Source organism: Equus asinus, chromosome 10, assembly GCF_041296235.1.
Source record: "Equus asinus isolate D_3611 breed Donkey chromosome 10, EquAss-T2T_v2, whole genome shotgun sequence".
NCBI classification, from domain to species: Eukaryota; Metazoa; Chordata; class Mammalia; order Perissodactyla; family Equidae; genus Equus; species Equus asinus.
In genome coordinates, this window is record NC_091799.1 from 10,928,378 (window position 1) to 10,945,159 (window position 16,782).

Sequence of the window (16,782 nt, forward strand, 5' to 3'; positions counted from 1 at the left end):
CAGAACCAAGCAGAAGGCACTTCGCAGATGGACTGAGTTGAGAACCCTGAGATGGGCTGATCCTGGGCTACCTGGCAGGCCCAGAGATCAGCAGGGTCCTGAGAAAAGGGAGACGGGAGGGTCAGGGTTGACATGGGATGGTGCTACGCTGCGAGCTCTGAAGACAGAGGAAGGGGCCACAGGCCAGGGAAGGTGGTCAGCTTCCAAAAACTGGAGACAGCGAAGCGAAGAATTCCCACCAGAGCCGCCAGAGGGAGGGCGGCCCCGTGACACCTGGGTTCCTGCCCTGTGACACCCGCTTCCGACTTCCGCCTTGCAGAACTGTGAGAGAATAAATCTGTCTTGTTTGAAGCTGCTAAGTTTGTCACTGGTTCCAGCAGCCGCAGGAAACTCACACGGAGCCACTGAATGAATTCCATGCTCACGGAGCATCGGGGACGCCATACACAAACGGGGAGGCAGGAACGGCACGCGTTCCCCCGTCCCATGGGACTTCAGTTACCATACACAAGTTCAAGGATAAAACTACTGAGATTATTAAGAATTTCAGGGTGGCAACAGCAGAGCATTAAACCAAGCATGGGGCCCCGTGTGACTGCCCTGGTCACACGCCCTCGGGCCGGCCCTGGGCCTCACTTTCTTCTCATCAGAGCCCCAGATCCTTACTCCTGAGTTCTGGCCCTGAGTGTGTCCATGGGGGACGTGTGGGTGGGTACTCAGGCTGGTAGTTGAGTTGCACTCAACGCACACGAGTGCACGTGCATATGCTTACCGCCCGCACACGTCCCACACACGCGTGTGCCCCCACGCCTGCTGCCCCGCGCCTCTGTGGCCGTGGACACCAGCCAGCCCGGGGCGTCCCTTTCCTGCAGAGGGAGCGGGAGAACGGCTCCAACCTGGCCTTCATGTTCCGCCTGCCCTTCGCCGCCGGGCGCGTCTTCAGCATCAGCATGTTGGACACGTTGCTCTATCAGGTCAGTGGGAGGGCAGGCAGGGAGGGTCTGCGATGCCCGGCCAGCAGCCCTGGCTGTCTCTCGATCTCCAGCCAGTGTCAGGCCCTAGTTCTGAGCGACGTGCCTCCCTCTGAGAGTCCCTCCCCAGGTCCCTGTGAGGCTGGCCAAGCCTGAGTGGCTCTGGACCCTGCCCCTGTCCACCTGTAAATGTGCCCAGTCCCTTTTCTCCCAGAACGGTGCTGCCCTGGGCTCGGCTCCCAGCAGCCTTTGGGTTTCTGATCCCTTTTGACCTAACGCACTTGGCCGAGTGAATTACTGAGGACGGGAAAGCCTTCCCAGCTTCCATCTGCTGGTGGAGCTGTGCTCTGGGACCAGGCAAACAGGTGGCTTCTGTGTGAGTGCCCGAGAGGCTGTGGGCACCTGGCAGGCGTGTCCAGGGAGGGGGAGAAGGTGTGCCCCTGGGGTGCCGCTGCGGATCTGGGCCTGCGGAACTCTGGCCTCACTGCGGCCTCCCCCCCCGGCCAGTCCTTCGTGAAGGACTACATGATCCCCATCACCAGACTGCTGCTGGGCCTCGACACCACGCCGGGCTCCGGCTACCTGTGTGCAGTAAGTGACCGGGGCCAGGCCGGGTAGGGCGTGTGGGCCGTTCTCAGGGAGGCTGGTCACCCAGCAGCCGAGGGATGCCAGACACCGCCGCCCGCCAAGGCCGGCCCCCACACAGGGCTCCCGATGTTCCAGATGAAAATCTCCGAGGACGACCTGTGGATCCGCACGTATGGCCGCCTCTTCCAGAAGCTGTGCTCCTCCAGTGCTGAGATCCCCATCGGCATCTACAGGACCGAGTGCCACGTCTTCTCCACCTCGGAGGTGCGCAGGCGGGCAGGGGCTCCTGAGGAGCTGGGCGGGGAAGTGGCTTGGCACCGAGGTGGCACCCGCATTTCTCTGTGACCCATTTTGTTTGGGGTATCTGGGCCTTTGCTGTCGGCCCTTTTGGGGTCAGGTCCACGTGCCTCCATACGTGGGGCATCTGGTCAGGCGGCTGTGACCCCCGAATGGGAGAGGGGAGGCTCAAGGGCGCTGTGGGGCCTTGTGCCCATGAGGGGCTCAGGCAATGTTGGGGGCAGGGCCTGAGCCCCCACAGGTACCCAGGCTCCCCTGGCTTCCTTTGCAGCCCCACGACCTCAGAGCCCAGGTGAGTGGCCCCTTCAAGCCACACGAGTTCGCTTCACATGGAAGCATCTTGGCATGTGCAGTCCTGCCTGTGCCTGCACCCACCCTGGCCTGGGAGGGACACAGGGCCCCAGGCAGCAGCAAGGTCAGGGAGCAAATGCCCAGGAGGTCAGCCACGATGCAGCTCTGAAAGGGCTCATGGCGTCACCCTCCCATACAGACAGGGAAACTGAGGCCTGCGGTGGGAAGCCCAGGCCCCTCCAGCCCCACATGCCATCTGCATGTCCTGCCGTGGCCCCCATCATGGGAGGTATCCCCCTACTGGTCTGGCTGACTACCATGCCCTCAGCCCCCACCCTCTCAGGGGTGCTGCCTGGGTGAGGGTCCCCACATCACCCCCAGAGCCCCACTCACCCACTGAGCCACCCACTGGTCCTGGGGCTTCCCAGTCCACCATGCTCCCTGACCCCCTCTATCCCATCCCCCCAAGATGGGGAAACTGAGGCACAGAGAGGGGTGACCCTCCCATGGCAAAGTCAGGACATGCAGGAGCCCGGATGGGACCCACAGAAACGAGGGCCCAGAGAGGTCGCGGGAGCTGCTCTCACCCATCCAGCAATTTGGGGACGGACCTGCATCCAGGGCCGAGGTGGGCGGTGGGGGCTCCAGAGGAGGGCTCCGGCCTGGCCAACTCTCCCAGCTGGAGAAAGGACACTGGCGTCCCTGGGCCCTAGAGTCCCCCAGCGGGGGTGGGCTGTTCTGTCGCCCCAGCCTCTGACCCGCCCCAGCCCCGCCCCGACCGCGCCCCTCCGTGACCACGCCCCTCCCGTCCCCGCCCCCTGCACCCCACCCTACAGGCCACGCCCCTATAGGCCACGCCTCCGGCCCCACACTCTGCATTCTAGCCCTGGCCCCGCCTCTCTCAACCCAACCCCGCCCCGTCCCTCTGTGGCGAAGCCCCCTGCCGCGCCCCGCCCTCCCTCCCCTCCCGGCCGCGCCCCTCCCTCCCGCGCCCCGCTCTCCCTTCCGCGCCCCGCCCTCCCTCCCTCCCGGCCACGCCCCTCCCGCCCCGCCCTCACCCCCCGCCTCGCAGTCGCAGGTCTCGGTGAGCGTGGAGGACTGCGAGGACACGCGGGAAGCCAAGGGGCCCTGGGGCGCGCGGGCGGGCCCCGGCGGAGGTAGCGCGCACGGCCGGCACGGGGGCGGCGGCGACCCGGCCGAGCACCCGCTGCTGCGGCGCAAGAGCCTGCAGTGGGCGCGGAGGCTGAGCCGCAAGAGCCCCAAGCCCGCGGGCAAGGCGGCGGCCGCCGAGTGGATCAGCCAGCAGCGGCTCAGCCTGTACCGGCGCTCCGAGCGGCAGGAGCTCTCCGAGCTGGTCAAGAACCGCATGAAGCACCTGGGGCTGCCCACCACCGGCTACGGTAAGGCCCGCGGGACCGCCCGCACAGGCCAGCACGGCCACAGCGGCTGCCGCGCCCAGGCGCCGGGGCTCCCGTCGGTCCGCCTCTCCGTCTGCCTTGCTGGCCTCCGCTCACCCGGCTCCAGGCACCCACCACGAGGCCGGGCAGAACCCCTCTGGTGTGAGGAGGATGCAGGATCCCCCAGAACTGGTGCCCAACCCCATAAGGAAGGCTCACCCCTACTACTCTGGGGCCTCAGCTTCCCCACCTGTAAAAAGAGGGCTGGAGCTGGCTGTGCCTGGCACGCAGCGCTCCTGAGGAGGAGGCTGTGGGGTGGGGAGAGCCAGGCTGGGCTCCCTGACAGCCCAGGGCACAGGCTTGGTTGGGGACAGACTGGTCACCTCCAGCCAGTCCTGCTGGGATCAGGAACGTCCGGGGAGACCCCAAAGCCCCCAGCAGACAGAGTGCAGGGGGCGTGTCGGAGGACAGCTGGGCAAATGGCCCGGCACCAGGACACTCCTCCATTGACCACGTGGGACCCACTGTCATTCTGGGCCACGGCCACCCCATTTCTGCTGCTTCATGGTGACACCCCCCACCAGGCATTCATTTTGTCAGCGGATTCACACAGCTCCCTTCTCTCTGTAGCTTGTTTTGGGGAGGAGTTTGTTATCTTGACCAAGAACAGGCCTGGGGTGCCCTGGCTGCTCAGAAGAGAGAACCTCATCCCCTCCCTCACTCTAGAGACTGCCTCTGTTGATGGGGCCGAAGGGGACCCAAGCTCCCCACTGCTGTCTGGCCGCGTCCACACCCTGGGCTGGGTCAAGGCTCTGGCCTGCATTGGGTCCATCTTGGGACCTCTGCCCATCGCTCAGGCCTGGCTCTGTCCTGCAGCGGGCGCCTGCTCTCCCCATCCTGCTTCCTGCCATCTGTCGCCTGGGCCAGGGTCCTGGAGCTCCCCTCCAAGTGGGATCAGGTGGCTCAGGGCTCTCCCAGGAGCTGCCCAGGGGTCACCTGGGCCACACCGTCTGCTGGCCATGCATACCTGGGCCTCAGGAGAGCTCAGAGGCCAGGGGCTTGGGGCCAGGTGACCCACGAAAGCCACCCCAGCCCTGTTCCCACCACACCGGTGTCCCTGCCCAGGTGGGTACTCTCACCCCCTTTCCGGTGGGCACTGATGCCGAGGCTCTGAGTCGGGTATCCAGCGTTTATGGCCCCACAGCAAGTATGGCAGATGGAGACTCCAGCCAGGTGACCCCCAGAGCTGGCACCTGCCGCTCAGCGTGCCCCTCGGCCTCCATGACCCCCGCCGCCCCACCCGAGCTTGGCAGAGAAGAAGTGACTTCCATTCAGTGACAGACTCACTTCCCAGGTGGCCAGTGCTGGCTGCTGCCAGTCCCGGTGTGGACGGCCTCCCGTGTGCAGCTGGCTGCCCCCACCCCGCTGTGCCGGCTGCCGCGCGCTGCTTGCTGACCTCTCTCTCTCTCTCTGTTTCTGTCTGTCCCTCTTCCTGTGTGTTCTGTAGAGGATGTAGCAAATTTAACAGCCAGTGATGTCATGAATCGGGTAAACCTGGGATATTTGCAAGGTAATTCTGCTCCGGCGGACTTGGGCTGCCGCTTAAGGGGGCATGCCAACCCTTCGCTGACAGGCAGCCTGGTGCCCGCCCTGCCCTGGCCAGGCAGGCAGACAGGACAGGAGACGAGAGAGGGTCCCTGCAGGCAGGGCCTCACGTGCTCCCAGACTGCCCCATCACGGGGGCTTTGACACCTTCCTCCTCTATTGATGACGGGACTGACCCCGAGGAGGCACGTGGCGTGTGCTGGAACCCAGACTGTCACTGTGGCTCCAGCTCGCCCCAGTACTTCTAGTCTGTTGTTTGAGATAAGCCCTGCTGTCCAGGTCTGCCCTGACCACACAGGCGGGCCATCCAGCCTGCAGCAGCCCCCTGAGATGCCCAAGGACCCTGAGCCCACCCAGCTCTCGGGAAGCATCCAGACAGATGGTCCCAGCCAGGGTCCCGCACCCCGGCACGGTGGAGCATGGTGAAGCCCAGGAGCTGGAGTCTGCTCCGCCCTGAGCCTTCATGGGCCGAGCCAGGTGGATGGTGACATCACTGCCTGCTGGGGCTTCCAGAGGGGGTCTCTCTCTTCAGTTGAGACTAAGCCTGTCCACACCGCATTTCTCATCTAGGGCTCAGGTGCTGCCCGGGCACCCCATTTCTTCCAAGAAGATGCCCCACAGTCCCCAGACCCACCCCGAGACCCTGACAGAGGTCAGAGCAGAGTCCAGGCCACAGGCCCTGCTGCTGAGACCTCTTCCTTCCCTGGGGGCTCCCCGCGGCCCCAGGGGAGCTCAGAGCCTGCATGCTCAGGCCCCCTGGAGCCGCCCCTTTCTTCAGGGGTGACCCCAGCTGATGGGGCCTCCTGGGCCTGGGCAGGCATTAACTCAGGTGGGACCATTTCTGTGGCTGGCTGGGAGCCGTGTCGGGGCAGACCCAGGCCCGGGAATGGAAACCTCCGTGGTTCGCAGCCTGGCTGGGCCTGTGCAGGTGAAGTGTTGGCATCTCTCCGGTTCCTGTGCTCTTCTTACCCGCAACCCGCAGCAGCGTTCATGGAAGACCCCCGAGCCAGCACGGGTCCGAGTCTGGCAGCTTCCATGAACGGGACAGCTGCATCGCCCCCTCCCTGTGCCCAGCTGCACCCCTGCTTCCCGCCAAGGCTCCAGCAGGGGTGGCCTCGCCTGCACAGTCACCAGCACTCACTGGGTGGTGTTTCCCGAGCTCCCCCTTGTGTGGACGTCAAGAGGCGCCTGGGCCAGGACATTAAACCAGGGAAGAGGCGTGATCCTGGGGGGAGGTGACCCCAGTAGCCAGGACGGCAGGGCGGTGCCCCCAGGGAGGGTGTCGTCACGAGGCCCCTCCGGCCCACAGGGCCTGCAGCTGCACGCAGATGAGGGAGGAGATGACCCAGCCCCAATGCACAGACACGACCCCTTCCTCACAGCCACCCTCAGAGGGAGGTGCTCCCCCAGTTCGTAGAGGAGGCTGAGGCTCTGGTAGGTGCGGGGATGGGACCCAGGGCCGTGGGGCTGGGAGTCCGGTCTGCAGGGTCAGGGGGGAGGCGGGGGCCCCCATGGGGTCCTGGAATACCAGGCAGGGGGACATGGAGACTTGCTGGAGTGAGGTGGCATAGCCCTGGGTCATCTGCCAGGAGAGCCATTGCCAGCCCCTGCCCCAAGCCTGGGCCCTCATCAGAACACAGCAGTCATGGCGAAGCTGGCCCGTCCTGGGGAAACGGGGTCAGTGCCCTGTGACTGACCAGCACCTCTCAGTCCAGCCCCCAGGAGCACAAAGCCAGGCCTGGCTCAGGCCAAGCTCTGCTAGTCTCGGGAACACCCGTGGTCAGTCCCCCCAGAGGGAGAAGCAGGGGCCCAGGCTGGGTGGGGAGGGCCCTGGCCTGATGACAGCCTCTCCATGGGCATTGTCCGGACTGGCTGTGTCTCAGGATGGCCACCCTGCTGGCGGCTATGGTCAGGAGTGTGGGGGCCCCAGGAGCCTTCGAGAGCTGCCTCTCTCTCCTGCCTGCGTCACCTGCCACTGCCTCTGTGCGCTCCCTGTGCCCCTCCTCCCTGCTGCCCACCCCGGAAATGCATGCCGGGTGCCAGGGGCTGGGTGGTGCACCTTCTGCACAGCCTCCGGCAAGGGCCACCGGGTCGGGGGCCAGCCGCTTCCATCTAAGGGCCTCAGCCACGGGTTTGGGTAAAAGAGCCAGGATAGCTGTGGCCAAAGGGCAGAGCAGCTCACCCTCACGTCCTGGATGCGGACATAGAGACTGGCACCAGGTGACTGCCAGAGGGTCTGCGCATGTCCACTGGTCCCCCAAGTCCCAGCCTGTGCCCCCCGCCTGCCTCCCAAGAAGCACGCTGTGCTCGACCTGCCTCTGTGGGGATCCCGAATCCAACACCAGATTCGGCTCCGAACTCCCCATTCAGAGAAACAAGACACACCCCCAGAGGGCTGGCCAACCCGCAGCTTCGCTGGCTTCACAGAGAATTCTGTTCCTTTGGCAAGGACACTCCTGACAGGAGGGGATGGTGCAGAGAAAAGGAAATGGGAGGAGCCAGGGGCAGAGGCACCCAGAGCTGCCACCCCTCTGGAGGGCTGTCCCCTGATGCCCCAGACTGGGTCAGGAGGTGCCTTTGACATCATCTGATGGGTTAGCTGAGGCCACAAGCCATTCATTTCCCTGCCAGTGAACTCGGGGTCACTGCCAGCACGGTGCCGAACCCCATCCCTGTATTTGGCCAGGGAGACATCCGTGAGATGACCGCTGTTTCTCCAGAACCTATTCCGGCCACTCCATGAGCTGGACACTGGGCTGTTCTTGTGACGGGCAGCAGCCCAGGCCTTACATGTGCCAAAGGGACCCCTCCTCTGGGCTGACAGCCGCAGGAGGAGGTTTTGGGAAACGGAAGACATGAGTCCAAAGCAGAAGGCTGAGTAAGGGGAGCAGAGGTGGCCTGCCCAGGCCAGGGACCCAGGGCTCTGGGGGCTCGGGGAGCCTGAGGGCTGGGCTAGGTGTGTGTACTGAATATAGGTGTGCACAGGTGTACACAGGTTTAGGCAGGTGGTAGGTGTGTGCAGGTGTGCTCGACGCCTCTGCTCAAGGCCACCACATCATAAGATTCAGGCTGCTGGGGCTGAGCAAGCTGCCCGGGGTGTGGGTCGGAGCCAGTGCCCTGCGCCTCGTGGCTGATCCCTGCCTGTGCAGGGCGGGGCCCGGGGCAGGTGTCTGTCAGGGACGACCAGCCCTGGATGGGTTCCCCAGGACAAGAGGCTCAGGCAGGATGGCCGGAAAGGCTGGGAAGATTCTGCAGCTGGACCGGAGCTCTCGGCTCCTCCAGGCTGGCAGGCTGGCAAAGCGGAGGGGAGCGGGGTCTGAGTGGTAACCACCCACTGGGGCCCTGTCTCCTTTGCAGATGAGATGAATGACCACCAGAACACCCTCTCCTACGTTCTCATCAACCCCCCACCTGACACGAGGCTGGAGCCCAACGACATCGTGTAAGTACCGTGTCCCCGAGCAGCGCGGACACCGGCCCGTCCACCGCTCCTTGTATAGACGGTGCACAGCCTCGCTGGGCGTCCCAGCCAGGCCCACTCGTTGGCCTCCCTGGGTGGGAGGGCAGCATCCAGGCTCCTCCTACCCCCCCACAGGTATCTCATCCGCTCCGACCCCCTGGCCCACGTGGCCAGCAGCTCCCAGAGCCGGAAGAACAGCTGCAGCAACAAGCTGGCCTCCTGCAACCCTGAGACCCGAGACGAGACGCAGCTCTGAGCCAGCCCTGCACGGAGCCCCCACCCTGGAGCAGACCTCGTGCCCGCCCCCGCCGGCATGCGGCGTGATGCATGGAGCCTGCAGGGCCCTCACGCCAGCCTGGCCCTCCCTGCAGCGCTGGCCCGGCCCCCCCACCCTGGGCAAAGCTGCTCCCGAAACTTGACAGAGAGAGGAGACCGAGCACCACTGGCAGGAAGCCTTTTTTAACCTGTTTTTTACAAATCTATACAATCTATGTCTCTTTACACATATGTACCGCAACTCGTGACCAGGTCTGGCTGAGGTGGAGGGAGGGCTGCATGGGGAGGGGACAAGCCCTGGGCCAGAGTCCTGGGCCCCAACATGCACATGCACACAGACACACCCAGCTCATGTGGGGAGTGGGGACACGTGGCATCTGGCGACTCTTGGAGCCCGTGCTTTCACTGCCATGCCCTCGTGTCTAACTTGAGTCAGGCCGTGCCCACGGCTCTCGTGGGTCCCAGCTGGCCCTGGGCACACAGCTGTGAGCTGTGAGGGGAACCTATGCTGGTAAGCTCTCCAGAGCCGCACGGCGGGAGAACACCTTCCGGAAGGCAAGGCAAGGCCACTCGGTGGGGCCGAGGGCTGGAAGTGTGCCTTGGCAGCCCCGGCCTGTGAGGAGGGCATGAGGCTGCCACAAGACCCCCGGGGGCCCTGTGACATGTCAGCATTCTCACAGCCAGTGACCCTGTGGGAAAGAATCAGATGCCATTTCCTCTGTTTTTACACTGAACTTCTGCAGCCGCGGCATTGGCGGGGCGTCAGGCAGAGGACGGTGCATTTCCACGGACCATTGGACACCCCTTTGACCCCGACCTGAAGCCAGCCCCAAGCTGACGCGCTGGCCCACATCTCTGGATCGGAGATTTGTCTCCTCGGCACAAAAGGGGTTCTGGGAGGCCAGCCATTCAGACTGCTGCCCTGGTTCCTCTATGACTGTTTGTGACAGGTTTTGCACGGTCAGCATTGGGACCTTCTATTAAATAGATGCATCCTGCAGACACGAGCATTGGTTATAAGGCACCCCCTGTACAGCTTCACACTCCAGGCCTGGGTACACCCCTCCTGTTTGACCCATTTCAAGGGTTAGAAACACCACCCTCTAACCCCACATGGGCAAGCCCCTGGTGCGCCGAGAAAAGCCACTGGTTTGGGCACACCTGATAGCAGGGCCCTCCTGGAATGGGGAAGCAAGTCCTAGGTGGCCGTCTGGTGATTGGGTCCTGGTGGCAGGGAAGCATGGCTGTCGGGGGTCGGGGAGTCCAGGAGGGCTCCCTGGCAAGCTGCCTCAGCCCTGGAGCCCGGACGTGCCCCTGGGGTGGGCACGGAGACCCCAGGCCCTGCCCAGAGTCATGCGCACTTGTGTGCGTGCATGCAACTCCCTGACACCACCAGCTGTCGGGGGCCCTGCATTAGGGGCAGGGCTGCCCCAGGGGATGTGTGCACCACGCCAGCACAAAGTCTCTCGGGTTCGTTTTGTGGGGGAGCTCTTGAGTACCCCAAGGCTGGAAGGGGAGGGATCCATGCAGCTGCCAGGGCAGGGTGGCATGGGACGACGGCAGCTGGTAGAGGGGCCTCCCTGAGGGAGGGACATGACCCAGGGGTCCCCCTCTCCTTCCAGCGCCCTGGCCACAGGTCCAGTTCGTCCCCTGACCTGGCCACCTGGGACCCTCCCACTGAGAAAAAGCGTGTCTACAAGCACTTGGTGTGGGGCGTTGGGGACAGGCTAGCCATGGTGGTCAGGAAGGGGCTGCTGATCAAAGTGGGGAAACCCCAGGGCCCTTGGAGTGACAGGCTGTCGACGTGGGCCAGGGTGGCCTCTGGGGACCAGGGCCCGTCCCAGTGGGGTGTCAGTGGCTCCCAGGGTCCTGCCAGTGAGGGCCCCTCCTCTGCCATCACCCCGCAGCAGGGACATCTCTCCTCTGCGGGCACCCACACCCCAGCTCCCTGAGGGAGGGGCCCCACCTGCCGCTGGGCCGGGGCTCCATCTAGGTGGGCTGCAGCCCCTCGAATCCCAAGTTGGGACGACAGCATCAGAGAGGCATCCCGGGACGTCACCTGACTTCAGTTTGGGATTGACAGGACCGGGGGGTGGGGAGCGAGTTTTGCCTCCAGACGGGACGGAAGAAAGGGGTCTGAGCAAAGGCTGAGGCGCTGAGTGCCGGGGTCAGTGCTACCTTGAACGGGCAAAGATGAGTCTCAGTGTTTTGTGGCAGAAGTTCTCAGACAGAAAATTTCAAACATATGAAACTTCTATTTTCTTTATTCCTAAACTAATAGAAAACTGTTTGCTCAAAATACCAACAATGCATCGGACGCTTCTAGCTTACACGTCAGTGAAATGAACGACAGCGATGCTCTCGGGGCGGCGGGTGGGGGTGGGGGGGTGTGGGAGGGGGTGGCAGGAACGCTGGGCTTCAAGGCACCGCGCCTGGGAGGAGGCTCAGGTGTTTACACACCGCGAACTCCAGGCACCAGAAAGTCTCAGAAAGCAGCGTGACTGACGAGCTGGGAGAGGAAGGGGGTGGAGGCACACAGGACACTTCCTGAAGCCACAGAGGCAGAGAAACGGAGAGACTAAGGTCGGGCAGGGGGCAGCAGACCCCCATGGAGCTTGCCAGACAGGCCCACGGAGTGGACAGAGAAGCAAGGCCCCAAACTAGTGAGAGACACACGAGCCCCGTGGCCAGGGCACAGGAGGAACGCTGGCCCATGGGCCCCCCGACTCGGGGACACGGGTTTGGGTGGCAGGATTCTAGTCCCAGGTCACACTCGAAGCCATAGCCAGGCCTTCCTCTGGCCTCCACAGAACCACAGAGGCAGGCCTCCCCGCCCATGTTGTCGGACCCCATCCTAACCCTGGTCCAACCCTGACAGTCTTGAAGGTGCCCTTTCCTCCTGGGAGCGCAAGCAGAACTCTCGTACACTGCACGCGCTGTGAAGGGGCCCTCTGTGCTGGGAGCCGCAGCACTTTCCGGTGAAACTGGTGGCGAATGCTTCCCACAGGCGGGGCAGGGCCTCAGGTGGAGGGCACCTGGGGGAAGAGGCTGCTGAGGGCAGGCGGGGATCCAACAGTCATGAGGGTTCGATGCACGCTGAGGTCTGTGGTCCCAGGCGGTGGCCATGAGCCACTCCAAGTCCAGGACCTCAGCTGGCCTGCCTGGGGACTAGGGGCTCGGCTGGGGCTGGGGGAGTGCCTCCTGGCATCCCTGGTCCCCTGGGTAGCCACCTTGCCAGAGCCACCTTCGTCCCCAGCAAGGTCAGCAGGAGCTTGAGGAACCAGCAGGGTGGTCTTGGGGGCCTCAGGGACACCCCAGAGCAAGGCCTCCAGCCAGACACAGGCCCGGCAGCATGTCCGCAGAGCCCACAGCATCTCAGGCACCTTCCACCCCGCCCTGGTCGTACAGCGCTCAGCCGGGAAAGACACCAGCGGGTCTGGACTGACAGCCCCAGGCCTGGCCCAGAGCCTGGGGGTCCTTAGGGGAATGACCATCCATGCCCGTGACGCCCTGCAGGGGCACCTGCCTGGAGCAGGGGCAGCTTGCACAGCCCGCACAGGCGGCCCCTGGGGTCTCCGGCTCCCAGAAGCGGTGGGCCCAACACCCTCTGCAGTGGGGGGACCTCCAGGCCCCCACCTGGCACATCCCTGTAGGCTCCAGGAGGCCCGCTGGACCCAGGAGGCATGGACCAGGCTTGGGGGTGCCTCGTCTCCTCAGAGAAACGCCCTTCCTGGCAGCTCTGCCTCCACTGGAGACAAGGCTCAAGAGCCCCAGCCCCGTTGGGCAGCGACGTCCCCGCAGGCCCCAGAGACCCCACCCACTCGCGGCCAGGACTGTCTCTTTGTGGTTAGCAGCTGGGGGCTTGGACTCGGGCCCCTCCTTGAAAGACGCAGGAGCAGCAAAAACTCTGAGGCAGACCATCTGTCAGAGACAGGCCCCCGGTTATCAGGGACTGTGTTCCCTGTGGATGCCCCATCCTAAGAGCCTCAGGGAGGGCCTGCGAGAGCAGGGCGACCCCCAGCCCCAGTGCCACGGATGTGGAGCCTAGTGGGGCTGGGTGACCAGGCGGCCTTTCAGGGGCGTGCGGTTGCCACCGGGGGTGCAGTGTGAGTGTGCGCATGTGCAAGCATGAGAGTGCACACGTGTGAGTGTTGCAAGTGTATGTATCAGGCACAGCACACAGAGCCCAAGGGTTCTGGCCCTCCGAGGCCATGGAGGGAGGCAGTGGCGGGGGCCACCTCCTCCTCCGAGGGTCTCATCACAGTGTTCTAAGACCCAGCCCAGGAAGGTGCCCAGGGGTGTGATGGCCAGAGGCCTGGGAACCAGCCTGGGGTCCCCATCACCCCAGGGCCAGCCCCTGCCCAGACACTTGGGCAAAATGTGCAGCATGGAGCCTTCACGGGCTGTGCCAGGCCTTCTGGCGGTCCCCCAGCCGGTCAGGCCCTGAGGCTGCAGCACTGCCCCAGGTCCCACAGTCGGCCCGCTGCCCCCCAGGAGGCTAGAGCCTCGGGCTGCAGTTTCATCCCTTGGAAGACTCGGTGTGGGCGGGGGAGCAAGACGTGTTTTTGATGGAGAAAGCATCCCTGCCCGAGACACTTCCACACCAGCCCCCCAAAGTCTAGGTGACTGGAGCCCAAGTGAGTAACTTGTGTTCTCAGCAGCACCCCATTCTGGCCCTGATCACCTCCAAGGGACCACCCAGCCCCACTGGTCCCTTCTCTGGTGAGGACCCCCATTACCTGGAGCGGCTCTTTGTTGGGGGAGGGGGTGTCCCCAGGAGGTCTTCAGCGCACCTGGCTCCCAGGCAGAGGACCTCATGACAGCCAGCATCATGCCTCCAGGGTCTCGCTGTGGTTGTGGGGGGAGAGCCCACCCATGCTGCTCTCCTGCTGCCCTGTCCTCGACCCAGGGACCCAGGCCACAGCCCCCTGAGACATCGCGGGCTCCAAACTTGCTCTGGGCATCTGCCACAGCCCCCTCTTCTGTCCCATCTCAGGGCCCTGGACCTTCAGGCCTACAGCTCCCGGAGTCCAGGACAGAGGGGCACATGGGGGGGGTCATCACCCGCCTCGGGCTCTGAGGTGGCTGGTTCCCTGCTGTACATATGGGCTCGGGGGTCCTCCCTGAGAGCTGGTGCTGAGCCAGGGTCCTCAGCGAAAGGGGCTGAGGGGGACGGAGGAGCCGCAGGCCACACAGAGCCAAGCACACAGGGGCCTCAAAGCCCTTCTCCAAGCCCAGAAGACAGGGCGACAGCAGGCACCCAATTCAGGGCTGGCTCATCCTCAGGCCCAAATCCAAACCCAGCTGATCAAACCAAGACAGTCTTCGAGGCGTCTTGCTCGGGGCTGCGTTCCAGCTGCAGACTCCTGAGAGGAGCTGGCGTCTCAGGGGCTTTGGCTCTTACTCACACCTCCAGGGGCATCCTGGGTGACCGTGAGCTTCCTGCACATTTGTTCCTGGGCTCTCCTGTGACCACTTCACCCGGTGCGTTTCCTGACGCAACTGGCCACGAGTGGGCCCAGAAACCCTCTGCTTCCTTGTTGGTCTGTCACCCGGCCACCGCTCTGCACTCTGATACTTGTCACCTGTTCCTGTTTGTCTAGGAAGCTTTCATATTTCTGCAAATAACGACCATTTGGGCTTTTCCTTCTCTCCCAGTCTTGTTACAATGGCTCAGACGCCAGTAAAACCTGACCAGGTGCTGTGACTGCCGGCAGCCCGGCCTCCGTCCTGACTTAACTCGGAATCCTTCTAGGGTTCACTGTGAAATGTGGAGTTTGCTACCTAGTGAGTTATAATTGCAAATTTATCATGAATACATATTGAATGTTAACTTTTTTTAGTTTACAAAACTTTTTTTTTTATCACCAATGCATATTGAATGTTACTGACTTTTTTTACATACGGTTTTTCTTTTTTACATGACTACTGTGAACGGCACAGATACGTTTTCTCAGACTGCAGCTTTTATTCCCGGTGGAATGCTGTTGAGCAGGTTTCAGTCGCCCCAAACCCCGCGGGATTCCCTTTAGTACCTGTGCCAGCCTGTGCACACGCGTTCACCGCAACGACCTGGACGTGGCCTTCTGTCCGTGCGCGACTGTGGCCGGGTTTGCGCAGAGTAACACGACGGTTTCACCGAGCAGCTCCCCTGTGTTGTTTTCTGTTTCATAAATGTCAGCTTTCTCATTTCGAAATTCTTCCTTCTACTTTCATTTTTATTATTATTTTAGCCTCCTTGGCTGAAAGCTCATTTCATTTTTTTCAGTTTCCTAATTTTTAACAAGTACATCCAAGACTGCAAATTTCTCTCTGAGGACAATTTTGGGAGCATGGTGCAGGTGGTGACATGCGAAATGTTTAAGACACCCCTGAGAGGAGCAGTGGGTCTCCCAAACGCCAGGACCTGTCACCAGGCTGCAGGGAGGAGGCCATGCCCAGGTGTTGCAGAGATGGACATGCGGACGACATGCGTTTGCTGCTGCCTCTGTAAACCGCAAACTTCACGGCTTCAAACACCACAGATTTACTATCTTAACAGTTCTGCAGATCAGAAGTCCAACATGGACCTCAAAGAGATAAGATCAAGGTCTGGAGGCTCCACGGAGAAGCCATGCCCTGGCCTTGCCCAGCTCCCGGAGGCCGCCCCCACTCCTCGGCTCCTTCCTCCATCTTCCGAGCAGCAACGCTGCATCTCTCTGTGCCTTTCCTCGGCCGCCCCAGCTCCTTCTCTGACCCACTCCTCGGCCTTCCTCTTACACTTTCCAGGACCCCTGTGATCACACTGGGCTCACCTGCATAAGCCAGGATCACCTCCCATGTCACGGTCGGCTGAGGAGCAAGCTTAATTCCCTCTGCAACCTCCATGCCCCCTTGCCATCAACCACACATATCATGGGCTCTGGAGAGGAGGACGTGGACGTCTTGGGGGTCATTACTCTGCCTCCCACACTGACCAACAGGCCCGAAGAGAGCACAGAAACACAACCACGGTGGGGAGAGGGTGGTATTTCCCAAGACAGCCCTGGGATCAGTGGATAGCCACACAGAAAGATGCTACGGGCTTCTACTTCACACACAACCCATAAAAGCCAGCTCTAGGTGCACAAAGGCCCAAACTACACAGGCTGCAGAAGTTCACCTCAAAACTCCCTCATGACCTTGTGGTAGCTCTAGTGAGAACAGTGATAAGTGGGCCAAATAAATCTCAAGAACTTCTGTTTATCATAACACCAAAAAGAAACTGAGGGAGCTGGCCCAGTGGCACAGTGGTTAAGTTCGCGTGCTCTGATTCAGCAGCCCAGGGTTCACAGGTTCGGATCCCGGGCGCAGACCTAGCACCGCTCATCTGAGGCAGCGTCCCACATAAAACAGAGGAAGACTGGCACAGATGTTAGCTCAGCGACAATCTTCCTCATCAAAAAAAAGAGAGTGTGAAAAGCCACAGAATGGGATATTTATATTATCTTCCGTATATTCATTATCTTTGAAAAACTTATCTTCTATAAATTAGAAAAAGACAGACAATCCAGTCAAAAAAGAGACAAAACAGTTGAAGAGACATTTCACAAAAGAGGAAGACCCAAATGACCAATAAGGAGATGGAAATGTGCTCCACTATGCCTGTAAGCAGGGAAAGGCCAATTAAAAGCACTGAGATGTTGGGGCCAGCCCGGTGGCGCAGCAGTTAAGTGAGCACGTTCCGCTTCGGCAGCCCAGGGTTCACCGGTTCGGATCCCGGGTACGGACATGGCACCGCTTGGCACGCCATGCTGTGGTAGGCATCCCACATATAAAGTAGAGGAAGATGGGCACGGATGTTAGCTCAGGGCCAGTCTTCCTCAGCAAAAAGAGGAGGATTGGCAGTAGTTAGCTCAGGGCTAATCTTCCTCAAAAA

At 62.2% G+C, this 16,782-nt stretch overlaps 1 protein-coding gene across 1 annotated transcript in view; it reads left to right on the plus strand.

Annotated features, from left to right (window-relative positions):
• KCNT1 (potassium sodium-activated channel subfamily T member 1) overlaps nt 1-11,194 on the plus strand; it is a 72,364-nt gene extending 61,170 nt beyond the window's left edge. The window contains exons 25-31 of the mRNA XM_070518334.1: nt 873-974; nt 1,479-1,562; nt 1,695-1,823; nt 2,128-2,148; nt 3,220-3,547; nt 8,507-8,591; nt 8,745-11,194. Coding sequence (XP_070374435.1) covers nt 873-974; nt 1,479-1,562; nt 1,695-1,823; nt 2,128-2,148; nt 3,220-3,547; nt 8,507-8,591; nt 8,745-8,865 — 870 coding nt within the window. The 3' untranslated portion in view covers nt 8,866-11,194. The remainder of the gene's footprint in view (nt 1-872; nt 975-1,478; nt 1,563-1,694; nt 1,824-2,127; nt 2,149-3,219; nt 3,548-8,506; nt 8,592-8,744) is intronic.
• Nucleotides 11,195-16,782: the final 5,588 nt, after the last annotated feature.